This window comes from Rousettus aegyptiacus, unplaced genomic scaffold, assembly GCF_014176215.1.
Source record: "Rousettus aegyptiacus isolate mRouAeg1 unplaced genomic scaffold, mRouAeg1.p scaffold_m13_p_5, whole genome shotgun sequence".
Classification (NCBI taxonomy): domain Eukaryota; kingdom Metazoa; phylum Chordata; class Mammalia; order Chiroptera; family Pteropodidae; genus Rousettus; species Rousettus aegyptiacus.
The window spans coordinates 47,149,746-47,173,280 of record NW_023416308.1 but is presented as its reverse complement, the minus strand read 5'-3'; the positions used below and the strand labels follow the sequence as shown (position 1 = coordinate 47,173,280).

At 34.8% G+C, this 23,535-nt stretch overlaps 1 protein-coding gene across 2 annotated transcripts in view; it reads right to left on the bottom strand.

The window, feature by feature from the left end:
- RDX (radixin) overlaps positions 1-19,142 on the bottom strand; it is a 72,681-nt gene extending 53,539 nt beyond the window's left edge. Inside the window, exons 1-2 of one of the 2 annotated variants that reach the window (XM_016121123.2) lie at positions 18,973-19,142; positions 4,828-4,901 (exon numbers count right to left, since the gene is read on the bottom strand). In XM_016121123.2, coding sequence (XP_015976609.1) covers positions 4,828-4,839 — 12 coding nt within the window. In that variant the 5' untranslated portion in view covers positions 4,840-4,901; positions 18,973-19,142. The remainder of the gene's footprint in view (positions 1-4,827; positions 4,902-18,972) is intronic. The other variant, XM_016121120.2, reaches the window with a different exon arrangement.
- Between the last annotated feature and the right edge of the window lie 4,393 nt (positions 19,143-23,535).

Sequence of the window (23,535 nt, the reverse complement as noted above, 5' to 3'; positions counted from 1 at the left end):
CAAATGCAAGTATTTAAACTCAGAATTCTTTGAATGTCATTCACTATCTCATATTTCTTTCAACATAAAAGTGTTTTATTCATACTGCAAATGTATTCACTTTTCAAAAGGCATTCATCTATTGCCCATCATTAGATTCAATTTTAAATTCTAATTTTTTTGTAAATATCTTTCTAGTTGGCTATCTCACCAAAAACAACATGCCTTAACTGAAATTTTAGCTCAAATAGTATCTATACCCAAAATTCACCATGATGTGGTACAAATCTTTTTAAATTTTAACTCAACTATTACAATTCTAAATCAGACCTGCTTCTCCTTGTATGTTTTACTCATTCTGACAACCACAACTTCTCTGCACATGTAGGTCTCATACCTTCTCTAATCAAATGTATCTTACAGATTGTTCCTTCTTTAAATTATTAGTAACTATTGATACACATAAAACAATACATATAACATGTAAACAATGAAGCATAATAAAATAAAACCTACTGTGATATAAGAAATACATATTTAGTCTATACCCTGGTTCCTGGCACAGACCTCCTAAAATCCTTGGAACTTCCTGAGTGACAGATGTGAGAGGAGCATCTTTTGTTATTCATAATAAACTCCTTTCAGCCATAACAGAGTTTATGCTAATGAGTTAACTCTAAAGAGCCCTCACTTAGTTTCAGAATAGGGGATGGTAACCAGAGAAATCAATCATGTGATTAGAGCCACCCACCCCAACCTCCAGTGAGAGGCAAGACAAGAACTGAGTTCATCCATCAATGGCCAATGATTTAACCAATCATGCTTACATAATGAAACTTTCACTAAAACCCTAAAGGAAGGGATTTCAGAGATTTTTTGAGTTGGTGAATGCATCCACATGCAAAAAGGATGGTGTACCCAAATTCTACAAAAACAGAAGCTCCCATGCTCAGGACCCTTCTGGTCCTCACCCCATATATCCCTTCCTCTTCATCTGTACCCTTCATTTGTATCCTTTATATTAACTAGTAATAGTTAAGTAAAGGATTTCCCTGAACTCTGTGAGTTGTTATAACAAATTAAAGAAACTGAGAAGAGGATCATGGGAATCTTTAATTTGTAGCCAAATTAGACAGTATGGATAACCTTGGGACCCACTACTTGTGATTGGTGCCTAGGGGTGGGGGAGGGAGCGAGCGCTGTGTGACCTGAGCTATTAACCTGTGGGGTTCTGTGCTAAAACTCCAGGTAGTTGGTGTCAGAATGAATTAAATTGCAGGACACACAATTGGTATCCATACAGAACTGAAAAACTGATTGGTGGTGGCATACTCATCCATTTGGTGTCAGAAAGTTTCTGAGTAAAGAAAAAGTTTTCATTTACCTGTAAATCTACCATCCAACTTAATTAAAAATGACAAGTAATATTGCATATGCCAGTATTTCTTCTTTGTGAATTGCCCCGCCTCCAAACCTCCACAGGTAAACACAAACCTGAATTTTGTGTTTGTCATTCCTTTGTTTTTTGTAAAAAGAATAATTCTATCGTGAATGTAAGTATATGTAAAATACTTATTTTTTCTTGATTTTTTAACTATATTAAAATCATGTAGTACTTACTAATAGAAGTCTTCTTTCTTGATGTGGGCAATGGTTACGTGGATATATTTTATAAAAAGTTAACTATACATTTAGGATATAAAAAGCTCAAACAAAAATTTTATTACACTGTAGTTCACTTTTTCACAACTGTATTTCTAAGATTTACTGTTTTTGTGAGTAGTTGCAATTCATTCATTTTTACCGCTATACCATATCTACATTAGACAATAATTCATTTACCCATTTTCCTGTCAGTGGACATTAAATTTTCCAATTTTTGGCTATTAAGACTAACACGTTATGAACATTCTTATACCTGTGTGCATGCATACATGTCTGAGTTTCTCTAGAGGTATATACTCAGAAAAATTCTTGGATCATAAAGTATGCATACCTTCAACTTTACTATGTAATGCTAAATTATCTTCTGACATGACTGTATCGAGTTAAACTCTCATTAATAGTGCATAAGAATTCCTGTCGTTTTCAACAACAATGGATATTATGTTTTTTAATGTTTGACAATCTACTGGATGTAAAATATCTCAATATAGCCTTAATGGGCAGATCCCTGATTCCTAATGAGGCTGAGAACATTTTCAGCCTCATTATGTGTGGTATGCATAAGATGGTCTCCATGATCTCCAACACCTGGTATTACTCTCTTGATTATGTTACATTAGATGACAAAGGGGATTTTGCAGATATACTTAAGGATACTAATCAGTTGACCTTAAAATAGGAAGATTATGTGGGTGGGCCTAAGCTAATCATATGAATCCTTCAAATGCAAAGCCTTTACTTTGGTTGCAGAAGTCAGAGAAATTCAAAGTACAGAAAGGAATTTGACACAAAATGCTGAACTGAAGGGGCCATGGGGCAAGGACCTATCACCAGCCTTTAGGAGACAAGAGTGACCCTTGGCCAATAGCTAGAACATAGGAACTTCATCCTCCAGTAAAAAAGGATGGATTGTTTTGCAAGAAAATCAATTTTGCTAATAAAAGGAATGAGCTTGGAAGAGAATCCCAAGCTCCAAATGAGAATGGAGCTGAGCCAAACCTTGATTTCAGACTAGTGAGACCCTGAGCAGAGAACTCTGTCACATCATTCCAAATTTCTGATCTATAAAACTGTGGGATAATAAATGGGTGTTGTTTAAAACTACTAAATTTGCCAGTAATTTGTTACAGAGCAACACAAAATACAATGTTATTGACTATTTAGTCTCTGCATATTTGAAACGTCTATTCACGTCTATTGCTTATTTTTCTAAATGGATTGTTTGCCTTTTTCTTGCTATATAGAGATCTTTATATATCCTAGACACTAATCCTTTGGTAGTTATTTGTTACAAAAAAAATTCCCAGTTTGTAGTTGGTCATTCTACTGTATGAAGTACCTTTAATTTTCCTATTGAATTTATCAATGTTTACATACAGATATCATTTTTTGTGCCATGTTTAAGAAATCTTTCCCTATTCTTGAGTCGTAAAGATATTCTTCTATTTCCTACTAAACTTTGGTTTTTCATAATTTGTCTTCAAGGATTTTTACTTATGATTTCAGGTATAAGTCCAATATCATTTATATCTCCATACAAATAAAGACATGGTTATTTAAAATATCCAAATACTGTATACTGATAATTTGCTCCCTAAAGACTACTCTGTCAGAAATAAAATATCTATGAGTATGGGTCTGATTTTTTGCTATTTATGTTGCATTGGTCAATTTACCTATTCTGCTGATACTTTCCCGTCTTAATTACTCTATCTTTAAAAGTCTTCATAACTGATAGGGAAAGTCTCCTTTCATCTTCAGAACCATTTTGACTATTCTTAGCTCTTTGTTCTTGCTCTTAGCTTCATATAAGTTGTAAATTTTTCATTATGAATCATAATCAATACCCCATTATGATTTATATTGGAACGACACTAAATTCATTAATATAATTAATTCTCTTGGGGTGAGAAATGACATCTTTTCAATATTGACTCTTCTCGTCCATGACTTTGGTTCTAGTATATAAAAAAGATAACTGATCTTTAAAAACATAACTATGTCTAACAATCTTGAAGAATTCAGTTATTAGTTCTAGTAGCCGTTTTAGAGATTCTTAAGGATTTTCTACATAAACAATCATGTCATCTGCAAATACAGTTACTTCTTCCTTTCTGATGGTTATGACTTCTATTTTTTATTTTTCTCTCCCTCCAACAATGTACACTTTATTAATTGGTGAGTCTTGAAAGTAATTCCAAAGTGATATCCATGCCAGAAAATTCCAATAACTATAACCAATGATTTTCTTAAATAATTGGCCAAAGAAAATTGTTGAAAAAAAAAGAACCCCAATTTTTCTAGATAAGGTAAGAACAATTATCCTAAGACAAAATAAAACTTCATCGAGAACTATAAAATTGTAAAACTAAATAAAATGATCACGCCTATATCCTTAAATAAAAAATCTATGGGGTGCCTCCATTGTGTAGTGGTTAGCATGTCTGTTTTACACAAAGAAGGTCCAAGGTTTGCGCCCCAGGTGGAGCCATGAACCATATCCCAGGTGTGTCTGGCCCTCGAGTGTACCAGGCCCTGGGTGCATGCACAAGAATGTGAAAGGAGACTCCCAGCCTTCAGAGATCCAGTTCTTAAGGGAAAAATAGCAACATCCATAGGTCAGGGGTGGAAGTGGGGGGCGGGGAGGGGGTGTGGAATTAAGGGAGAGGAAAAATCTAACACTATATAATATCAGCATTAGCATCACCAGCATCAGACAGAATTATGAGAAAATTAATAATGCATAAACCTTTTTTTACTTCCTCCTGTAAACGGTAAGTTATTATTTACTAAGTATTGAATGTATACTAAATTCTTCTAATCCTCACCATATTCCCTTGAATAAGTAACTATATCTCCATTTTATATGTGAAGAAATTAAGAATTGGAGAGAATGAACTAATCTAACAAGTCACTCAAATTAAGTGACAGAGCCAGAATAAGAACTAAGACAATTTGACTCAAGAACCCATGAATTTAATAACTACAATGTTGCCTATACCTCTTTTTCACTTACCCATGCAATACAACCCTCTGGCCACATTAATCTAAAACAAGTAACAGTAATAACAATGCCTTTTTCTTTCCAATAACTCTACCTTAATACTTTGCTTTGTTCCAAAAGTAACCTAATGCTATTGATACTTTATTAAGTAAGTAGTGGCAAAAATAAAACACACTTACTGGTTTCGGCATTTTCCTTCTCTTTTTGTGACCTTCTTTAAAAATTCTTCACTTTTATAAACTGTTGTCACCCTCTGTTAAAGAAAATGAATAATTGATCTATTATCTTTTTAATATGCTTTTAACATAATGCAAATCAAATAAAAATTAAAACATTTTAAAATGTGAATTTAAAGTAACAGCTCTGATAATTTTCAATATTTTCTACTATCATTTCACATTCTCTAAACATATTTACAACTGTGATTTAAAATGGTAGGCATCTCAAATATAATAAAAGCATACTGATCACCAGCATAGTGATCACATAGCAAGGAAACAAAATAGCTACAGGCCCAAATGCTGTCTGGGTCAGGTTCACCCCTCAGCCCAGCCTAGTAGAGAGAGGGATAGTAAAAGTGAGAACAGGTAGATTCAGAGTCTAAAGAGATGAACTCGAGAACACTTTTCAACCTTTTTTCTGTAGCCAAAGACAAAAGAAAATTCTGATTAATTTTTAAAGAAAATTATGTTCTCCTCTTGAAAGTTTAAAAATCTGAGAGAAAAATATGAGTAGCTTATTCACCTCAGGTATACAGCGTAGCCAGACATTGTCTGCACACTAGCATTCTCCATGTTTTTCTTACCAGCAAGCTAGTGGCCTACACTGAATTTGTCCTTGAAACTAATGTTAAATTCTACCTTCCCCACCAAGGCAACAAAACTGAATCCTCCAGGAAAACCATCATGCTCTCTTAGAGTAAATGTTCTTACAAGCATCTAACAAAATTGGTTTTCCCTCCACAAATCTACCAAAGATCAAATGTTCTTAATTATTACTTGTTGTCCAGAAAAAAAAAAAATTGTCATTCCAATTTGAAAATCTACAGTATATCAGGTAATCACTTAAAGATCAGTTCATATTGGTAATACCTCTGCCAAGAAACTTTATTCATTATTCTAGCTTCAACTCAATATACAATTAGTTTTGTGTTTTCACCCATTTTCCGTTTGCCCAGAGAATACTCAGGAGCAGTGCTTGCAGCTGTGTTTACCCCTAGATAACTCATGATTACAGTCCTCACCTTACTCCCAAAGTTTGCCACAAAATATCTCACTTTTATCATTTTCCCCTCACTCTAGTGTATCAAAAGTCTTTGGAAACAAATGACATCAGTCTATTTTTGAGATTCTGTTTTTAGTAGTGGTATTTCCATTTATAAAATACAGTAACTCTTGATTGCTCAAAATGTCAAATCCTAAAAAAAAAGTAGCATTCCTACATGTGATGTTAACATCGTTCTCAAACAGCTGAAGATTCACTTGATGAATCTGATTTATGTATAATTTCCATTACGTCAGGATTAAAGACAAGTTCTATTCAGCAATAACTCCAAAAACAGGTTTTATATTTGATTTTCACACTGAAAACCAGTCAATTTGCTGCACCCTCAAAAACCATGTTTATGTAAAATTAAATTAACACTGGTAGTGAACTGGTTTTTTTTCCTAAACTGTACTGTCAATTGCTTTTTAAGGTGCTATCATTAATAAACTAGAAATTCTCCAAATTAAAAAGCATTGAAGTAAAGGTCATTTCCCTAAATTTTATTCAATCGACCTCTCTACAGAGGGTACTTCCGCCTGAGATTTTTTTATCTAATCCACTATGCTATGAAATTCATTTGGAAGCGTTAAACTCCTTATTTCCTGCTCTTACCATTTTCTTAACTCTTAGCTAGGAAATGATAGATATTCTCCCCTTCCTACAGTCACCTACTTTCATGAACCTAAATGTACAGTCCTATCTTCTAATTATATCCTCTTTTTGTCCCACTACCATTATTAGTTCAGATTGTCATCTCAGGTCTTAAAACAGCCTCTAAACTGACCTGCTTTTAACGTCTTTTATATAAGTTAGTACCTCCCAAATCTGTACATACCTCAGAACTTTCATGGCTAACTTGGCTTTGCTTAACATCTAAAGATTATCTCAAACATAACATGGCCAAAAAACACTTAAATCCCTATCCCATAGATGAATCTGCTCTTCTACAAGTCTTGGTGACATATTTATAGAAAGTTATTCATAGTATCCTCTCGCCATTTTTTTATATCTCTATTACATCTGCAGATATAATCCTCTTTTCATCCCTAATACTGTTAATTTTTGTCTTTCCTTCTAATTTTGCCAGAAGTTTGCTTCATTGATTAGTCTAAAAGCCAGCTTTCACTTTTGATCTTCGGTTTATTTTTCTCTTTTGTTAATTTCAGTCCTTTTTCTTGTTTTTCTTCTCACTAGTTGGCTTTACTTTGTGACTCATTTTATAATCACTAAAATGTAAAGTTTAGGTAATTTCCAACCTTTTTTCTTTTCTAATATATGCATTAAAGTCATAAACTAAATATGTCCAAGTATAAGGCAGCTCCAAGTACAAAGTGACGCCCCAATTTCACCAGTGAGAATATTTTAAAATAATTTTTATCATTCAAATATATATTTATATTAGTATACTTAAATATTAAAAACACATGACCTGTAAAATACTGATTTGAAATATTGTTTATCTCACTTCATAGAATGATTTTCTTCAAGCTCCTCACAATGAGAAATGAGTGTCTATATCAAAACTTTTTAAATCACAGTACTTTCCAGATTACATTAGCACTTTTTCTATATTAGTAAAATTTGTATCCCAAGCGACAACTACCAATTTATACAAAACATTAGGGCTTTTTCCCCTACTTGTACTGTTGGAATATATTTCCATGTCTACAGTGTAGCCACTGTATTATTTTTTTTAAGTGATTTTTTTCAAACACCCAATCTGTTCTAGATTTGTCTCATCATAAGAGTTCTGCGAGCTTTCCAAACTCACATGTACTAAAGGCACTTCACTTCGGGTCAACATACCTGCCTTGAACAGTACTTTCATGCTCAAGGGAAAAAGAACATGAAACTTGCAATGAACATTCCTAGGAACACATACATAAATATTCATTCGTAGGGAATATCTTTTGAGAAAGATATCATCTATTTGAAATCATAGCATTTTTCCAATTATCACTTTACTGGTTTCCCACACAGGTTTTCACATGTAGTTTTTTCATTGTTGTTTAGCCCTAGATGTTTCATTTTCCAATTATGATTTCTAATTGATATTAAGAAAAATTTTTTTTAAGTTTCAAAATGGAATGGTTAAGAGGCCTGTGGGCAAGTGCTGTCTTTTTAGTATTTATTTCTAAGTTTTACTATAGTAAAGAATTCATTACGATTTCCTTTATGTTTAATATTTGGTCAGTTTAGGGGTTTTTTTTGACTGTTGCAGATAAAAATAAAAAAATGTTATTTTCTGCATTTGCTAAGTTACATCAAGCTGGACCAAATATTTAATTTTTGTTTATAGTCTTTCTAGTATTATTTAAAGTCTACTTAATCAATTTGAGGAAAATGTATTAAATTTTTCCAAGTATGTCTTCTTGTAAACTGCCATTTTTTAATTTATATGCTTTTAGGTGAGTATAGGTGTATAATTGTTATATCTTTCCACTGAATACTTCCTTTTTTCATTAATAATTTAATTGCATATAGAACCCTAAATTGATTATTCTCTCCGCATCTGGAAGGTATTTTTTTTTCTGGGATGTTACTGCTGATGAGAAGTGGGCTGTCAATCTAACTCATTCCTTTGAGATAATATGCCTGTCCTCTCTGCTTTAAAAATTGTTTATGGGAGGTAGGGTATTCTTCAGATTTGCTTTTATTTATCTTTGTTCAAGATTTTGTAAGCTTCCTTGTTCTTAAATTCTGGAAAATTATCAGCCATTGCCTCTCATTCCCTCTTTTCATCCAGCATTTCTTAGATATATACTGGATATCTTATTCTCTAATCCATGCCTACTTTTTCATATTTTCCATCTCTTTATCTCCATGCAACATTCCTCCAATCACCAATTCTCTCCAGTTTTGTCCATGGGTTTAAAATTTCAGTGGTTATATATTCTTATTTCCACTAATTCGTTTTTGGGTTTTTAAAGAATGTTTTTTAATACTGCCATACTATTTTACATTTTAAATCCTTTTATCCCTATGTTTATTTTATGTCACTATATTTTTATTCTACTATTCTCAGTTCATTGTAACTTATTTCTTTATAAAGTTTGTAATTCTGGACAGAAAGCTCATGTCCCTTACCCATTCCCCAAAGTGGGAATCCTACAAGCCCTGAGTTACGTATGTATCCCTACAAAGGTTATTATAGGTTTGCTTCTGCCAGAGTACAAGGAATTTTAGTTGTCCTAAACAACTTTTTACATTTCTTTCACATTTTATATCAGACCCCACAGCAACACACTAGATAAGTTAGCTGAGACCTAAGAGTCATATACTGATCATGTCTAATCTCTTATCAGTAAAGAAGAAGAAAGAAAAGAAACTAAGCATTAATTAATTATATGCCAGGCTATAAACGAAGTTAAAACCCTCAAATTACAGAAAAAGTATTTAACAAACACAGGTCCAGCTAGGCAGGCAAATAAATATTAAATATGTGGGTTTGCAGAATTTCTGAAGTTATGTATTAATGAAATACTAGAACTAAATAAAGATAAGGTTCTATCTTTTTCCTTTAAGAAATAATTTATCCAAGTTTTCAATATTAGAGTTACTTCAAGTTATACGCTATAGAAATGGCCCTTTCAAGCAAAATAATCCATTATGAAAGTTTTAGGTTTAGTAAGAGAACTCTGCTGATATAAAAGGATATATCATAGATCAGTACACACAAAACCAGTTTTTACACAATCTAATTAAGTTTTAAAAATCCCCAACAAGCTTAACTGATCTAAATGAACTGTGAAACGTAGAAGCCTTAGCAAACAAAGATACGATTGACTTCTAAAAGAAACTTCTAATGATGTGTATTTTAAGACCAGTATTCTCTCTTAAAAGCCAATTTAGTTTTCATTGTTTTATTGCAGTTATTTATAAACTATCTGAGAATAAGGCTCTACTTCCTTATTTACCAACTGAACAACATGATTACTTAACAATGCCTTGTATTTATGAATACCTCATAATTGCATATTGTTATATATCATTTAATTTTCTACTAATAAAACACTTAGGAGACAGACAAGACAGGTCACATTACAGGTACTTTACAGTTGAAGAAACAAGGCCCCCTACATAAAAGTGATTTGTCCTAAGTCATAAGGGTAATAAATGACCAAATGGTCTTTTGACACCTAGAGTCCAGAGCTCTGCCATATACCAACCTGTCTTCCTCATTTGATATTAAAAAATGAGAAATAATTTTATTTGTAGATATTTACCTAAAGAAAACAATAACAAATGTATAAATAGTATAATTACAAAGATTCTATAGTGCTATTAACAAAAGTATATGTAATACTGAGAGGTTAGTTAAGTGAATCATGGTATATCTGAAGGCTCTGCTAGACCACAATGCAGCCAATCAAATTGTTACAGAAAAATATTAAATGACATGGCAAAATAGTCCCAAAATACTATAAGGCAGATTATAAAACTATACATGCAGTATCATCACATTTCTTTTTAAAAACTATGGAAAAGATCAGAATGATTATATTGCAAAATATTGAGTCTCTAAGGAATTAGAATTAATCTATAAAATCCTAAAATAAAAATGTAGGGTTTCTGTAATAAGAAAAACAAATTCCCTGAAACGAAAGAACAAAATTACGATAAGTATATAAAGTGAAGTTGGACTTATAACTTCACCATAACATTTAATAAAATCTCAGTGGGTTAATCTTTTTTCAAAAAGAGAAAAATAGATCTCGTTTTGGAGGAAAAATATGACTAAGGAAGACATATAGGTTATGATGAAAACAGACTAATATATTTTACTTAAAACCCCTTCATAGGTAGAACAGCAAAATTAAAGTAATATATGAGAAAAATATGCAATAGCCACATTAACAAAAATTCCCATGGAAAGTAAAAAATAAATATATAAAGGTATCACTCAGATTCCACTCAATATACGGTTAAATGAGAAACTGTTTTTTACTATGTAAAAAAAAAAAAAAAGCAAACAACTGTGCTGATTAAAACTAAAAACCAAAATAGCTTTAAGCTATTAGTGATTATATACATATACTCATTAAACTAGCAAAATAATTATTAATTACACATACCAGTACTAAGAGACTGTTTTGGGAAAGAAGTAGATAATTACTGCTGGTAACACCATAAATTAGCTCCATATTTCTACAAAGTAAGTTGTCAATATATAACAAAAGTTACAAAGCTTTTCTGAACAGGAAATTCTGCCTCTAGAATCTATGGCTAAGAAATAACTACAAAAGAAGGTAACCTGTACCAAGATATTCTCAGCTACATTCCTTATAACAGCTAATGACTAAAACAATGTTGAAACCAAGTCACACAATGTACTACATTTCTTTGTTATGACAAACTGTGTCAACATTTACATAAGCATAAGTGAAAAGGCAGAATATGTACCACCCATTATAACCAGGTGAAAACACAGGATTTCTTACAATAATATTTGGATATACAAAACTGAGAACTTAATTCTACTCAGGATCTTATTTTTGTTAAGTTCTTAATTTTAAAAATCAGATGAGAATTTAAAAACATATTTCACTAAACTTTATGTATCAGTTTACTAACTTATATGACATACATAAGAATTCTGCCTTAAATTTTTTAGGATGAGGCTGTGTATATATAAATGTAATTAAAACCCAAGTTTTTAGCCAATTAAGTGATTATTGAAAAATATTTATATCATAATATTATTTAACCTCAACTGTACATTTCTAGTCCAAGATCTTATTAGTATATTTTTTCTAGAAACTGGCATCAGTTAGCAACAGAATAAACAAGTAAAAAGTCACATGAAAAGCCACACCTAGATACATGACCTCGGGTTCCTTCCATCTCTGCTTCATTTTGAAAACTAAGTCTTTCTGTGTCTTCCTTTCTTTCCCCTCTAAAAATATGATAATATATAATCACCTAAATCACTGTATATCGAAGATATGTAATAAAAATCAACTCTTCTTCCCTCTGCTCTCATAATACGTAATTATTGAGGAAAAAATTTACTTCCTCCTCCTCACTCTTCCTAAATTTCTTAAAGTGGACTTACCCTATCTCTTTTCCATACTAACTTCTCAAGAAGAAATGAAAAGCAATCACAGGAGCGAAATATCCAACAATGAATGTTAAGAGATGCTGCCAGCATATATATCTCCCATTTCCAGAAAATTTCACATGAGTATGTATTCAAACACAGTGCTATCTTTTAGAGACAAAACATTCATACAAAACATTCTCTTCTTTGTCCTTTAAACTCTAAGGATGATCCTAAAACAGCCTCCATCTAACTCACAGTGGAAAAACAGCTTCATGCTTAACACCTTGAGCTCTATAAGTCAGCAGCACAACAGACTGTTCCCACCTGTCAGGTGGCAAAACAGGTGTCAAGTCTAGTCCATAATGGGCCTATAATGAAGTTCAATAATTTATACCAGACTAGCTAAGTTTACTCTTAAGATATTCCTTTCCCCATGACTGTAATATTTTTTCTCTCCACAGACTAAAAAATTACAAAAGAATTCCCCCAATTTACTGGGGGATTGCGAAGCAGTGTAACAAACAGAAGTATAATCTGAATTAATAAGGTAATTCTGACAATTAAATCAACACAATACTAGCATCTATAAAAAAAAGTTCTTAATCTTCCCCCTCCCCTTCCATGGGCCACTCTGGTGAAGCCTATGAACCTCTTCCTTGAGAGTATTTTTAAAATGCACAAAATACATAAAATTAAAAACCAATTATACTGGATTAAAATTATCAGAATATAAAAAGCACAAACTTATGACATAGTAATATATGTGCTTCTTTATTAATCTTTAAATCATGACATCTACTAATGGATCTAATAATTAAACTTCTAAGTAATGATAAATATATCATTTTAAGATATTTACAACAGTAATGGATTATGAAAATGTCCGCAATTTCTACTGAAAATAGTCTCTGTTACTAATTGCTACTGCTGCCCACATTTGTATGGGAGAAAATGTGTAAAGATGTATTTTTTTCCCTAAGGTCACAGACCCATAGGCTTAAAACCTTAGACTTAGAACTATGCTTATTATATTTTTAGCTCAGTGTCAGCACTGAATTTAAGAGCTATAATAATATACTTTTACCCATATAATGTCATTCCCCAAGTGAAATAAAGAGGACAAGAATTTTGAGCTCCATTTCTTCAATAAAGAAGGCCAAAAACAAGGACAAGGGTAATGGACGGAGGATTTGTAGAAGGCTCACTATTCAGCTACTTTACCTATATTATTTAATCTTCATAACAACCCTTCCTCTCTCTGCCCAAGGTAAGTATCATGATCCCTCATTCTAATAATGAAATTAAGATTCAGATAAGTGACCTGTCCAAAGTAATAGGGCTAGTTAACAAAGTCAGAGGTCCTCCTAATCCTAGTCCTGGGCTCTTCTGGCTGTTCTATTGGGCCTTGTTTTCTGACATCATTCTAGACAAGCTCATTCTAAACAATTCCTAGAGCTTTTCAAGAAGTTCTTTCTGCTGTCGTTTTCAGGTCAAAGACTACCTCTAAAGATGTTTTAAGTGCACATTAATACTAGTATAATCACCTCTGTAAATGGATTTCCTATAAAAGTGATATGCAGTTTTAAATAAGAAATTAAGTACTTGCTTATGCTGAAACTGATTTTTGTTCAAGGATTATTTTAAAGGAAATGAAATATTCAACATTTTTGAGAAAACATACGTTACCGAAAATGCAAAGCAATTTCTCGAACTTAAAGCAGAATAGCAATATTAAAAAAAAAAAGTTTTACATTGAATTTACACTTTATTCTAAAAGAATTTTATAAATTTTAAAAAAACACCATCCTATATGGTTAATCTAAGGTGGGTAGAAAAACAAATAATACGTTACCATTTGCAGTGTTTATGTGCTAAAAGTTAAGAAAGCTAAATGCAGTCCAATGTCATTTTACATTTATCAAAATGTAAGACATCTTGATAAGTGGAAACATCAAAAATTCATGTTTAAAATAGAAAACAAAGATAGGTTCAATGCTGTTGCACTGAATATTAACTCCAGTTTATACACATAAGAGGACTTGACACTTAATGATGTACAACAGAGCACAATTATAATCCCTCTAGAGTGACCTCAGTATCTTACACATCAAATCCAAGAGTATTTGGCATATGACTATAAATGTCTGAATGTATAAGAGCTACCTTAAAGCAGAGGTTGGCAAACTTTTTCTGTAAAAGACCAGATAAGTAAACTTGTTAGGTTTTGTGGGCCTTACGGTCTTTATTGCAACTACTTTGTTGTAGTGTGAAAGTAGGCATAGATCAGTGATCCTCAACCTTTTTGGCACCAGAAACGTGCTCCTATGAGAATCTAATGCCTGATAATCTAAGGTGGAGCTGAGGTGGTGATGCTAGCACTGGGGAGTAGCTATAAATACAGAAAAAGCTTAGGTGGCTCACCAGCCGCTCACCTCCTGCTGTGCAGCCCAGTTCCTAACAGGCCACAGTGGGGGAGGTTGTGGATCTCAGTTATAGATAACAGGTAAACAAATGAGCAAATATGTATTTGAATAAAACTTTACTTACAAAAACATAGTCTAGTTTGTCAACCCCTGCATTAAAGTATTTTAGCAAGAAATCAATGCTTTTAATTCCATAGTTTAAATAAATTTCATATCCATGAAAATATGAATTCATATATTCACACTACACTATGTATTACAGATCGATCTTGGATCCAATTTTGAATGGGGGTAAGAAAGAACCAAAGACATTTGGTATATGAATAAGGAAAATAATTTAATGGGAACAGAGTCAGAAGAGAGGACAATTCTATTACCCTTGCCAGTGACTAGTTAGGTATGGAATGTGCTCCAATCCTGGCCAATAAGACTAAAGTATCTGCTGGGGGCTTCTGAAAAAGAGATTGTCCTTCTCATTCCTTTGGATATTATTGTGTCTGAATGAGATGCCAGTCCTGTTGCAACTGAACTGGGACCACAGAAAGTGAAACTAATGGGGAGACCACAGAGCAGAAAACAAGAGTTAAGTCTTTGATGGCATCACTGAGTTACTCTTGAGCCTCTGACTTTATTATGTAAGATAATAAATTTCCTCATTTATTGAAGCCACTTTGAGAATTTTCTGTTATTATAGCCAAAGCATCTTAAACGACATAAGGGCTTGAAACTTAGAATTGCTCACTTCACAATTTCACCTGCGGCAGTCTTATTAATTTCAACTTTTCATAAATAAAACATTTAAGGTCCTGAAAACCCAGGAGGATTGCCTACGAGTCAGAAATATATATATATCTGTATCATTACTGATACTGAATTTTGTAACTTTATAAATTCTACAACTCCAGAGAATAAAACAATGCAGTACCTCCTTTTCTGATATTGTACCTAAAACATTCTTTCGGTAGGCAGTTTTTTCTCTGAATCAGGGTTTGGCAAACTTTTTATGTAAAAAGCCAGAGAGTATATAGTTTAGGTTTTGACAAAAATATGGACCCTGCCGTTACAGCTCAAAAGCAAGACAATATGTAAACAAATGGGCACTTCTGCAGTCCAATAAATTTTATTTACAAAAACAGGCAAGCAGGCTGGATTTGGCCTTGCAAACCAGTTTGCTGACCTCTTCTCTAAATGTTTAACAGTAAAGAGAATCTTTCTCAAACAAATCAACTTTACTAGAACTTAAAAAGTTTATTTAAAATATATATAAATTTGGAAAAGTAACAAGCATTTGAGCATTTTATTCACATGTATTATATCACATGAAGCAAACAGTTACCTTATTTATATATAACTAACCTCTCTATAAAATGCAGTTTAGACTTCTGTTAAAATGTAATGGATATTATAGAAAATAATACAAGGTTATTCATATGCAAATTTATAGTATCTATAAAACTAAGTATTTTAAATTAATGAATTTGCAAAGATTTACTATTCAAAAGGAAAAAACAAAAACATAAACAAAAAGCCTTATGTATCTCCTAACCTGAATGAACCCATCCCTTCCAGGAAGCTAAAACTAGAGTTCAAAATGGATTGAAGAAATAAAGAAGTGAATTATATGGACCATATTTTCTCTCCAAACAGTTACCCGGTACAAAGATACACATCTCACATGGACACTGCACTACCCCATATCATAAACCCTTTATCAAAGGACACAATTTTTCACTGTCATTTATATACCACATTCTAAGAAGAAAACAAGTAAACCTCGCCTTCAATCATTAGTCAAGAAAATTTGCACATGTACATAAACACACTTGAGATGATAGGAAACTCCATTGTGTTCATGCAAATGATGAAATTCTAAGAAATATGTAACACAGCAGTAAACAACCCTTTCAATGTTACAAAATAACCTTATTTTATAGACTTTAAAATCACAAATAAGAGATATAAAGTATATGTTTACCCTTTCATAAGTAATGGCATTTTCTATAGGAGGAATTGCTAATAGTAATTACATATGAAAAACAGGATTGGAAAAGAGGTTAGAGGGTTTGGGGAGTGAGGACTATTAGTTTTCCCTTTCCCTCTCCATCCTTCTGGGTTTTTAAACTTTCTCCTATTTTTTAGTCTTTAAAAATGATTTTGAATATATGTTCAATATAAATTAATATTGAGAAATATACCAGAAACTAAAATGAATAAGAAAGGCAGAATTTTTCTGAAAGAGGCCAGAAACTGAGGAACTCTCGTGGGGTCAGACTGGCCTCCTCCATCTACTACAGTAAGAGGTGAGTATATACTGACTGCAAAAGCTAGGGAAGTTCCCAGAACAGCCTCTAACACCATGAGGCTTAAAATAACCTTGTAAGGGTGGAGTCTAGAGCAACTCAATCCAGTTCTACTGATCCACTACCCCAAGAGTAGTATCAGGGTAGGTAGGAAATGTCCACTAGCTCTTGGTCTGGACGAGGTCCAAAGCCATCCAAGAAAGGTAACTTCCTTGCCTTCCCAGAATCACAGCAGTACCATAAAATTATATTAGCTATAACCTGTCAAGTATGCCCACTAGCATAGCTCAGACTTCACAACCTTAACAGAACATATTTTTTTAGGCTTTGGTCTTTAGAAAATAGTGGTTTAACACTGCCATTTTTAAATGGAGTTAAGTTAAAAATGTATAAAAAACAAGACTCCCCTCATCATTCAACATTTCAGACTCTATCACATGAGACTATCCACAGTAGGTTAAAAGACTAAGAACTGAAATTAAGATAAAATATGTAGACTTTCAACATCCTGGAAAAGATAAAATTGAATAATAAAATCCAATTCTGCTCTTAGGAAGGATGAAGCAATACGCAAGAAACAACCCTTGTTTCCCCCCTCCCTGAGACTGAGTTAGCAACAACAGTCTGTCGTTTCTTACTGCCACAAGAAAAATAATGAATTTACTTTTCAATTAAGTAATAATCATGTCCAAAACAAAGGACAGATGCAATATACTTTTCACTCTGAAATTAATTGCACTTATTACACAAATATTTCTGAGCCTCTCCTACCTGCTCTTTCATGTGTAAACAAAACAATGTACAATCCACAAGGGCAAGAATTTAGTATTTCTAAATGTTATTATAAAATTGTCTCAATTTATCAAAACTGTAAAGAATTCCAGTATATTTTTATTCCTTACTAATATATTAACTGTTTTTTAAATTCCATCTCATATGAAAGTGACTAACAAACAAAATGCAATCTTTTTTACAGCATACTACTGACTTCGAAAGAAGTGTTCTACATTTTGTCATATTTGGGACAAATTATTATGTCTTTCTGGAAGATAAAGTCAAATTCTGAAAATTAAAAAAAAATTGCAAGTCTGAATATTAGTCTCTCTTCTCAAATCTAATAATGCTGTTTTGGCAAATGGATTAAGCCATTATTTACCCAGCAAAATGAATGAAGCATTGTTCATTTAGAATTCCATTAGAAATACGAGTATTTAATATTCTAAAAAAATGTATGCTCCGTAAGCAAGTGATTGTAATGTCTATGTCCAAGTACTCGTTTATCAAATAAACCCTTTTAGCTTAGACTTTCACATTTACATCATGCCAGTCTTAGTGCCACAGAACTCATTAAAATGTCTTCTACAAAATCTCAACTGTATTTTAAATACATTTTTGATGTAGTAAACATGACTTTACTTTTCCAATCTCCATGAGGGGAAAAAATACCAATATTGGAAATGGTTAAAGAATCATGGCATTCCTGAATAAGAAGTGATGTGCTCTTTTTAAACTGAAATAATTTAGTGCCTTTCGCCTCCCCATGGGTGAGCCCGGGAATTAAGTTTAGAGGCCTTTAAAGGAAGGGAGGACTGTAATGTACTCAAGTTTTCTAGTAGGGTCTAAGATACTAAATCGGGCTGCCTCCAGGGCAAAGTTATAAGGCTCCGAGGCTGCTTAAAGCAGCAGCAGCAGCAGCAAGTAGAGAGGGTCGGCCGGGAACCGCGGCCCTCGGCTGGCGGGTGCACAAGAGTGGCTCCGCGCCCCAAACCCGGTAATGCAACATTCCCTTTGCCACTAAGGGCAGAACGCACGCTCTCTAGTAATTCAACACCCTTACTTTCAAACTGAAGGCCAGAGAAGAAGTTCTAATAAATGCATTTCCTACACTGCAAATTGTAATTCTATCTATGTTTAATATGGTATTTTCAAAATACCGTGAAGGGCCGCGCCAGGCCGCGCCCAGGCGGCGGGAACCCGGCCGGCCCCCGGGGCGTGGGGGAGGGGTTCCGCGGCCGACGGCGAAGGCGGACCCCGCGACCACCCGGAGGAGACTCGCGCGGCGGCGTGTTCGGGCCGCAGCCCGGTCACAACTCGGGCTGGGCCTCGCAGCTCCCGCCTCCCGGGCAGCGGCCTGGCTGGCCGGGTGGTCAAGGCGGCGGGGCCGCGGCCCGCGGGGCGCGAACAGAGGCGCGAGAGGCCCCGCCAGCGGGGCGGCAGGGCCCCCGCAACTTCTCGCCGCCACCTCGGCGTCTCCGGGCAGCGCAGGGGGAAGGGAGGGCGCCAGCCGCTTACCCCAACGGCGAGCGGGTCCTCCCGCCGGAGTATGGCTGGGGCGCTGCGCTGCGGCGCCGGGCGTCGCGGCTGGGAGGGCGAGGCGGTGGTGGGAGCGCTGGGCCGCTGGAGAGGAGAGGCGCCGCTGCCACCGCAGACAGCTCCGCAATATGGCCGCCCAGCCGCTCCTCGGGGGAAAGGCGGGGCTGCCCCGCGCCCCCCGCCTCCCCCTGCCGGCCGGCCGGCCTCGCGCCGCGGCCTGAGCGCCAACGCCGCCGCCGCCGCCGCCGCCTCCCGCGCCCCGCCCCGCCCCCCCCCCCGCCCCTCCAGCTCCTCGCCGCCCGCCTCGCGGGGCGTCGCCGCGGGTTGTCATCCCGGGCGGCGGCGCGCGAGGAGCTGGCTGCGGGCCGCGGGGACCCGAGGGAAATGAGGCGAGCGCGGAGGAAGGGGGACCCCTTCCAGGGAGGACTGGGCTAAAGCGAAGCGACCTGTGAGGAGAAGCGGAGCCGCCCAACCCCAAGTCCCCAGTGCGCCCGCCGCCTCCCCGGACGAGGGGACACCTGAAACTCCCTCTGGTGCCAGAAAACTCATCGAGGACATCTCCATCGCCCCCCAAGGAGGAATTCTCCCCAGAGGCAATCCAGAACCAAATCGACCGTGTACTTGGCTGTTCAGCTTGAAAATCTGGGATCAGGAGAGAGAAATGGGCCTATCTTAGAGGAATTTCTGTTTGCATCAAAGAACGTTTAAATTATTTTGGCAAGTTTTGCCCAACTAGAAAAACTTGCTTTTTCAGGGGCAATGTTTAAACTCCACCAAAAACTCGATGGATATGGCCCTATTCGAGAGTGCAGATTTTTATCCAGACCAGAATATTCGGTCATTTTTTATTACCACAAGCATTCTTTGGCAGTTGAAAGGAGTCGATTAGAAAGAAAAAGAAGGGCGGCCCCAAAGAGCAGCCAAACCTAAATTATCCTAAATTTAGAGAAAGTTAGATATTTGATCTTAGTCTAACTCTAGCCTACTCACTTTATTTAGTTAGTGGCTAGGATGAGATAGACTTATAATCAGTGCTGTGTCATCTATACCATGCTTCCTCCCGTCGGTATTTCCTGCTGGGATTCAAAGAGCAAAACTTGCTGTGAGTATACAAACAGCAAGTGCACAAAATCAGATTAGTCTGTTTGCCCTGTTTGTAATGCTTAATATAGTTTACCTTTTATGTACAAACTAGATTCAGATAAAACCTCAGGCGTCTACATAACTGTTACAGAATAATAATTCATATGCTTCCTTAGCATTTGCCTTCCCTGAGACAGCTTTTCCAGGAACTCCTTCTCCATACCACTTTCACTAAGCTTACTCTTCAGTGACTTTCCACCATTGCCCTTTGAGACCTCTCTGAGCAATTAAAAGTCCCAAGAGTTAAAGGCTTTTAGATTGCAAATTTCTCAAGGATGGAAACCAGGTGTGTGCTTTCTTTTTTAACCAAAAAATAGTCCCTGACCTCCTGGTGGTGCAAGAATTATCCAGGTAATTAATTGTTCAGCCTTCCACATCAAGTTGCATATATAAAAATAGTCAAAGTATTATGTAAATTGCTTGTTAGAACGCTAAACAAAAGTATACAAGACTTTTACAAGGGAAAATGAAAGATTCACTGTCATTTGACATGCGCCAGGTACTGTTGTGAAATGCTTTTATATAACTCTTTAATAATTACAACGCTCCTGTGTTTGGTGTAAATATTATTATTGACCTTTAAAAAAACAATAAAGTATCAAAGGAGTTAAGTAATTTACCTGATGTAACACAGCTGGGAAGTGGCAGCCTCTGACCAAACCCAGTTATACTTAACTCCAAAACCTTGGTTTTATTCCATACACTGAAACAGTGAAGGAGCCAGAAATTGTAACATTTCAGTTGGCTATCATATTAGTAAATATTTACGTAAAAGATAATATTCAAGTCTGGTGAGATAAAAAGGGCGCTCTCAGACATTGTGAGTGGGAGTGTAAACTGAAACAAACTGTTTAAAAAGCAATTGGCACTGTGATTCAACCTATAAAAATGTTCATACTCTATGAACCAGTCATCCCATATCTGGGATTCTTTCTGAATGAAATAATCTATAACAAAGCCAAAGCTATTTTCATAAACTCTACATCACAATATTTATAAGGTGTGAAAATAAAATGTAGGAACTAAATGTCTTTAAAATATATCTACTCTACAGCATTTTAGATAACAATTTTAAATGTATATAACATCGCTGATGTTTTTTAGTATAATGTTAAGTGGAAAAACAAGTTATGAAATTATCCATGCAGTATGATCACATCTATGTTAGAAAAAAAAAAACTAAAACAACTATGAGGTGTTTGAAATACAGTTGTCTCTGGATAGTGTTTCTATGGGCACTTTTTTTCTTTATTCGGTATTTTCTATATTACTTTTGCAGTGTAGAAAAAAGTTTAAGTTGAGTTTTACTACAATATGTGTTGTCAATTACACAAAAACAGCATAGCCACTTTTTCCCAAATGTGAAGCTCTTCTGTGAAGAATTGTGATGAACTGAGCTGTGCAATATGAGCTATAATAAAGATAAACACAGTGTCAAGGGAGACAGAAAAGAAGGCAATTAACTCCAACTAGAAAAGAGAAAGCCACAGAGGAGGGGAGAATAAAGAGGTGAGTGGTGGAGGGAAAGGCAATCAGCTTTGGAGACTGAGTAGCAAGACGAGGTTGATGTTTAGACAAAGATGTTTAAAACCAGAGGTTTCAGAAAGGTAAAATGAAATTAGTTTGGGAAATTCAGAATTTGCCTTTCCTCCTGGAGGAAATAGGAATCCACAAGAGATGTTAAGAGGAATAATGTGATCTAATTTATGTTAGTAAGTAACTGGCAGTCAGGTGGATTGCTCGGGAGAGAGGTTCAGTGACATGAAAGAGGGTGGTGAGATCATCAGGGATACCTTAGACAGACTTTTGCTATAAAGTCCAGGCACTAGAACTTGAGAGATTGTGAAGATGAAGAAAAATAGAATCTTTTAAAAGAATTTTGAGAAGTAAGAGAAAAGGAGATGTGACAAATGGGGAGTATAGAACCGAGAGAGAAAGACAGACATTTTGGGAAGATGCTGACTTTTAAGTGTCTATGGGCAATCTAGGAACAAATGTATTTTCAGTAACTGGATATATACAAACAATAAGAACTATGGCGAGTGAGACATCCAATAAATACTTGTTAAATAAATAAACATACAGAGGTAACAATAGGCCTCTTATTTCCAACTATTTATTTGGAAAATAGAGTTTTGCTCAAGCCAAGGATTTTACTACCATGTTAGATATTAAATTAATCTGAAGCATTGTAATATATTAAAATATTTTTCTATCAAAAACTTCTATTTACCATTTTAAAAGCTGTAATACTGTAAAAATCACAACTGTTTTTAAAATATTTTTACATAGAAATGCAAAAGAGAATATTCTATTATAAACCAGGATATTTCATACTATTCACACTATCTTACATATTTAAGTACATATTCACAATTCGTTCAATATTGTAGCCCTCAGACAAAGTAAATAGACAAAGTAAATAAAACTGTCTTATCATCTGCTTTGTATGCCTAGTAAGCAATACAAATTTAATTACTGATATAAGCTATAAAATTTCAGTATAGTCAATAGAGGTTTGATATTCCAATGTACCTGACCTGAGAGTCAGGAAACCGCAGACTTATTTCTGCCTTTATTCTCTAAGATCAAATTACATAAGTACATAATTCATAATGTATTCACAGATATGAGCATTTTAATCTTCAGCAAAGAAGGGATAAACGTTATTACTCAATCCTCTCTGCTTATATTTAGTTTATGGTAATGGCAATAAAATTCCAAGCTAAGTAATAAATGTAATGGAAAGGGTCTAAATGAGGGAATCTATAACTTTGGCTTTATTCCCAATTTCTACAGACAAAATAGTAAGTGACCTTGAAAGATCCAATGGATTAGCTTGTAACTTTTTTACAGACAATGTTAGAAGAGGGAGAATGTTAATACTTATTGTTCCTTTCCCAGAGATTATTTTCAGATATAGATTTTCAAGACTAGAAGATCTCAAAGAGCATTGAATCCCTTCTCCAAGATTATTGTGAAATGGCCATCCCATCAAAATAGCTTTCCCCACTAACCATGTGAGAGCTCTAGAAAAAAAAATTTTTTTTAACAGACTCTCAGTTTTCTCATCTATTAAGTAAGGGAGCTGGATTAGATAGAATCTGTAAGCGTCTTTCGAGCTCTAAAATTGTGACTCTAATTCACATATAAAATATTTGATTCTCATACATAGCATGCGTAATTCCTAGAATTCTTTATAACGTATGCAGAAAGTATTTATGTACAGAGAATCACTTAGCATATTTCATAATTTTTGACTTTTCAAATATCCCTTTGTTTATGACTCAATAAGATTCAATAATTCGGAGATATAAATATATAAATGATACTCACCCTAAACATTAGCACTGAGCATTCTAGGCAGCTGTTTTCTAATTTATAACATTTTAGTTTTAA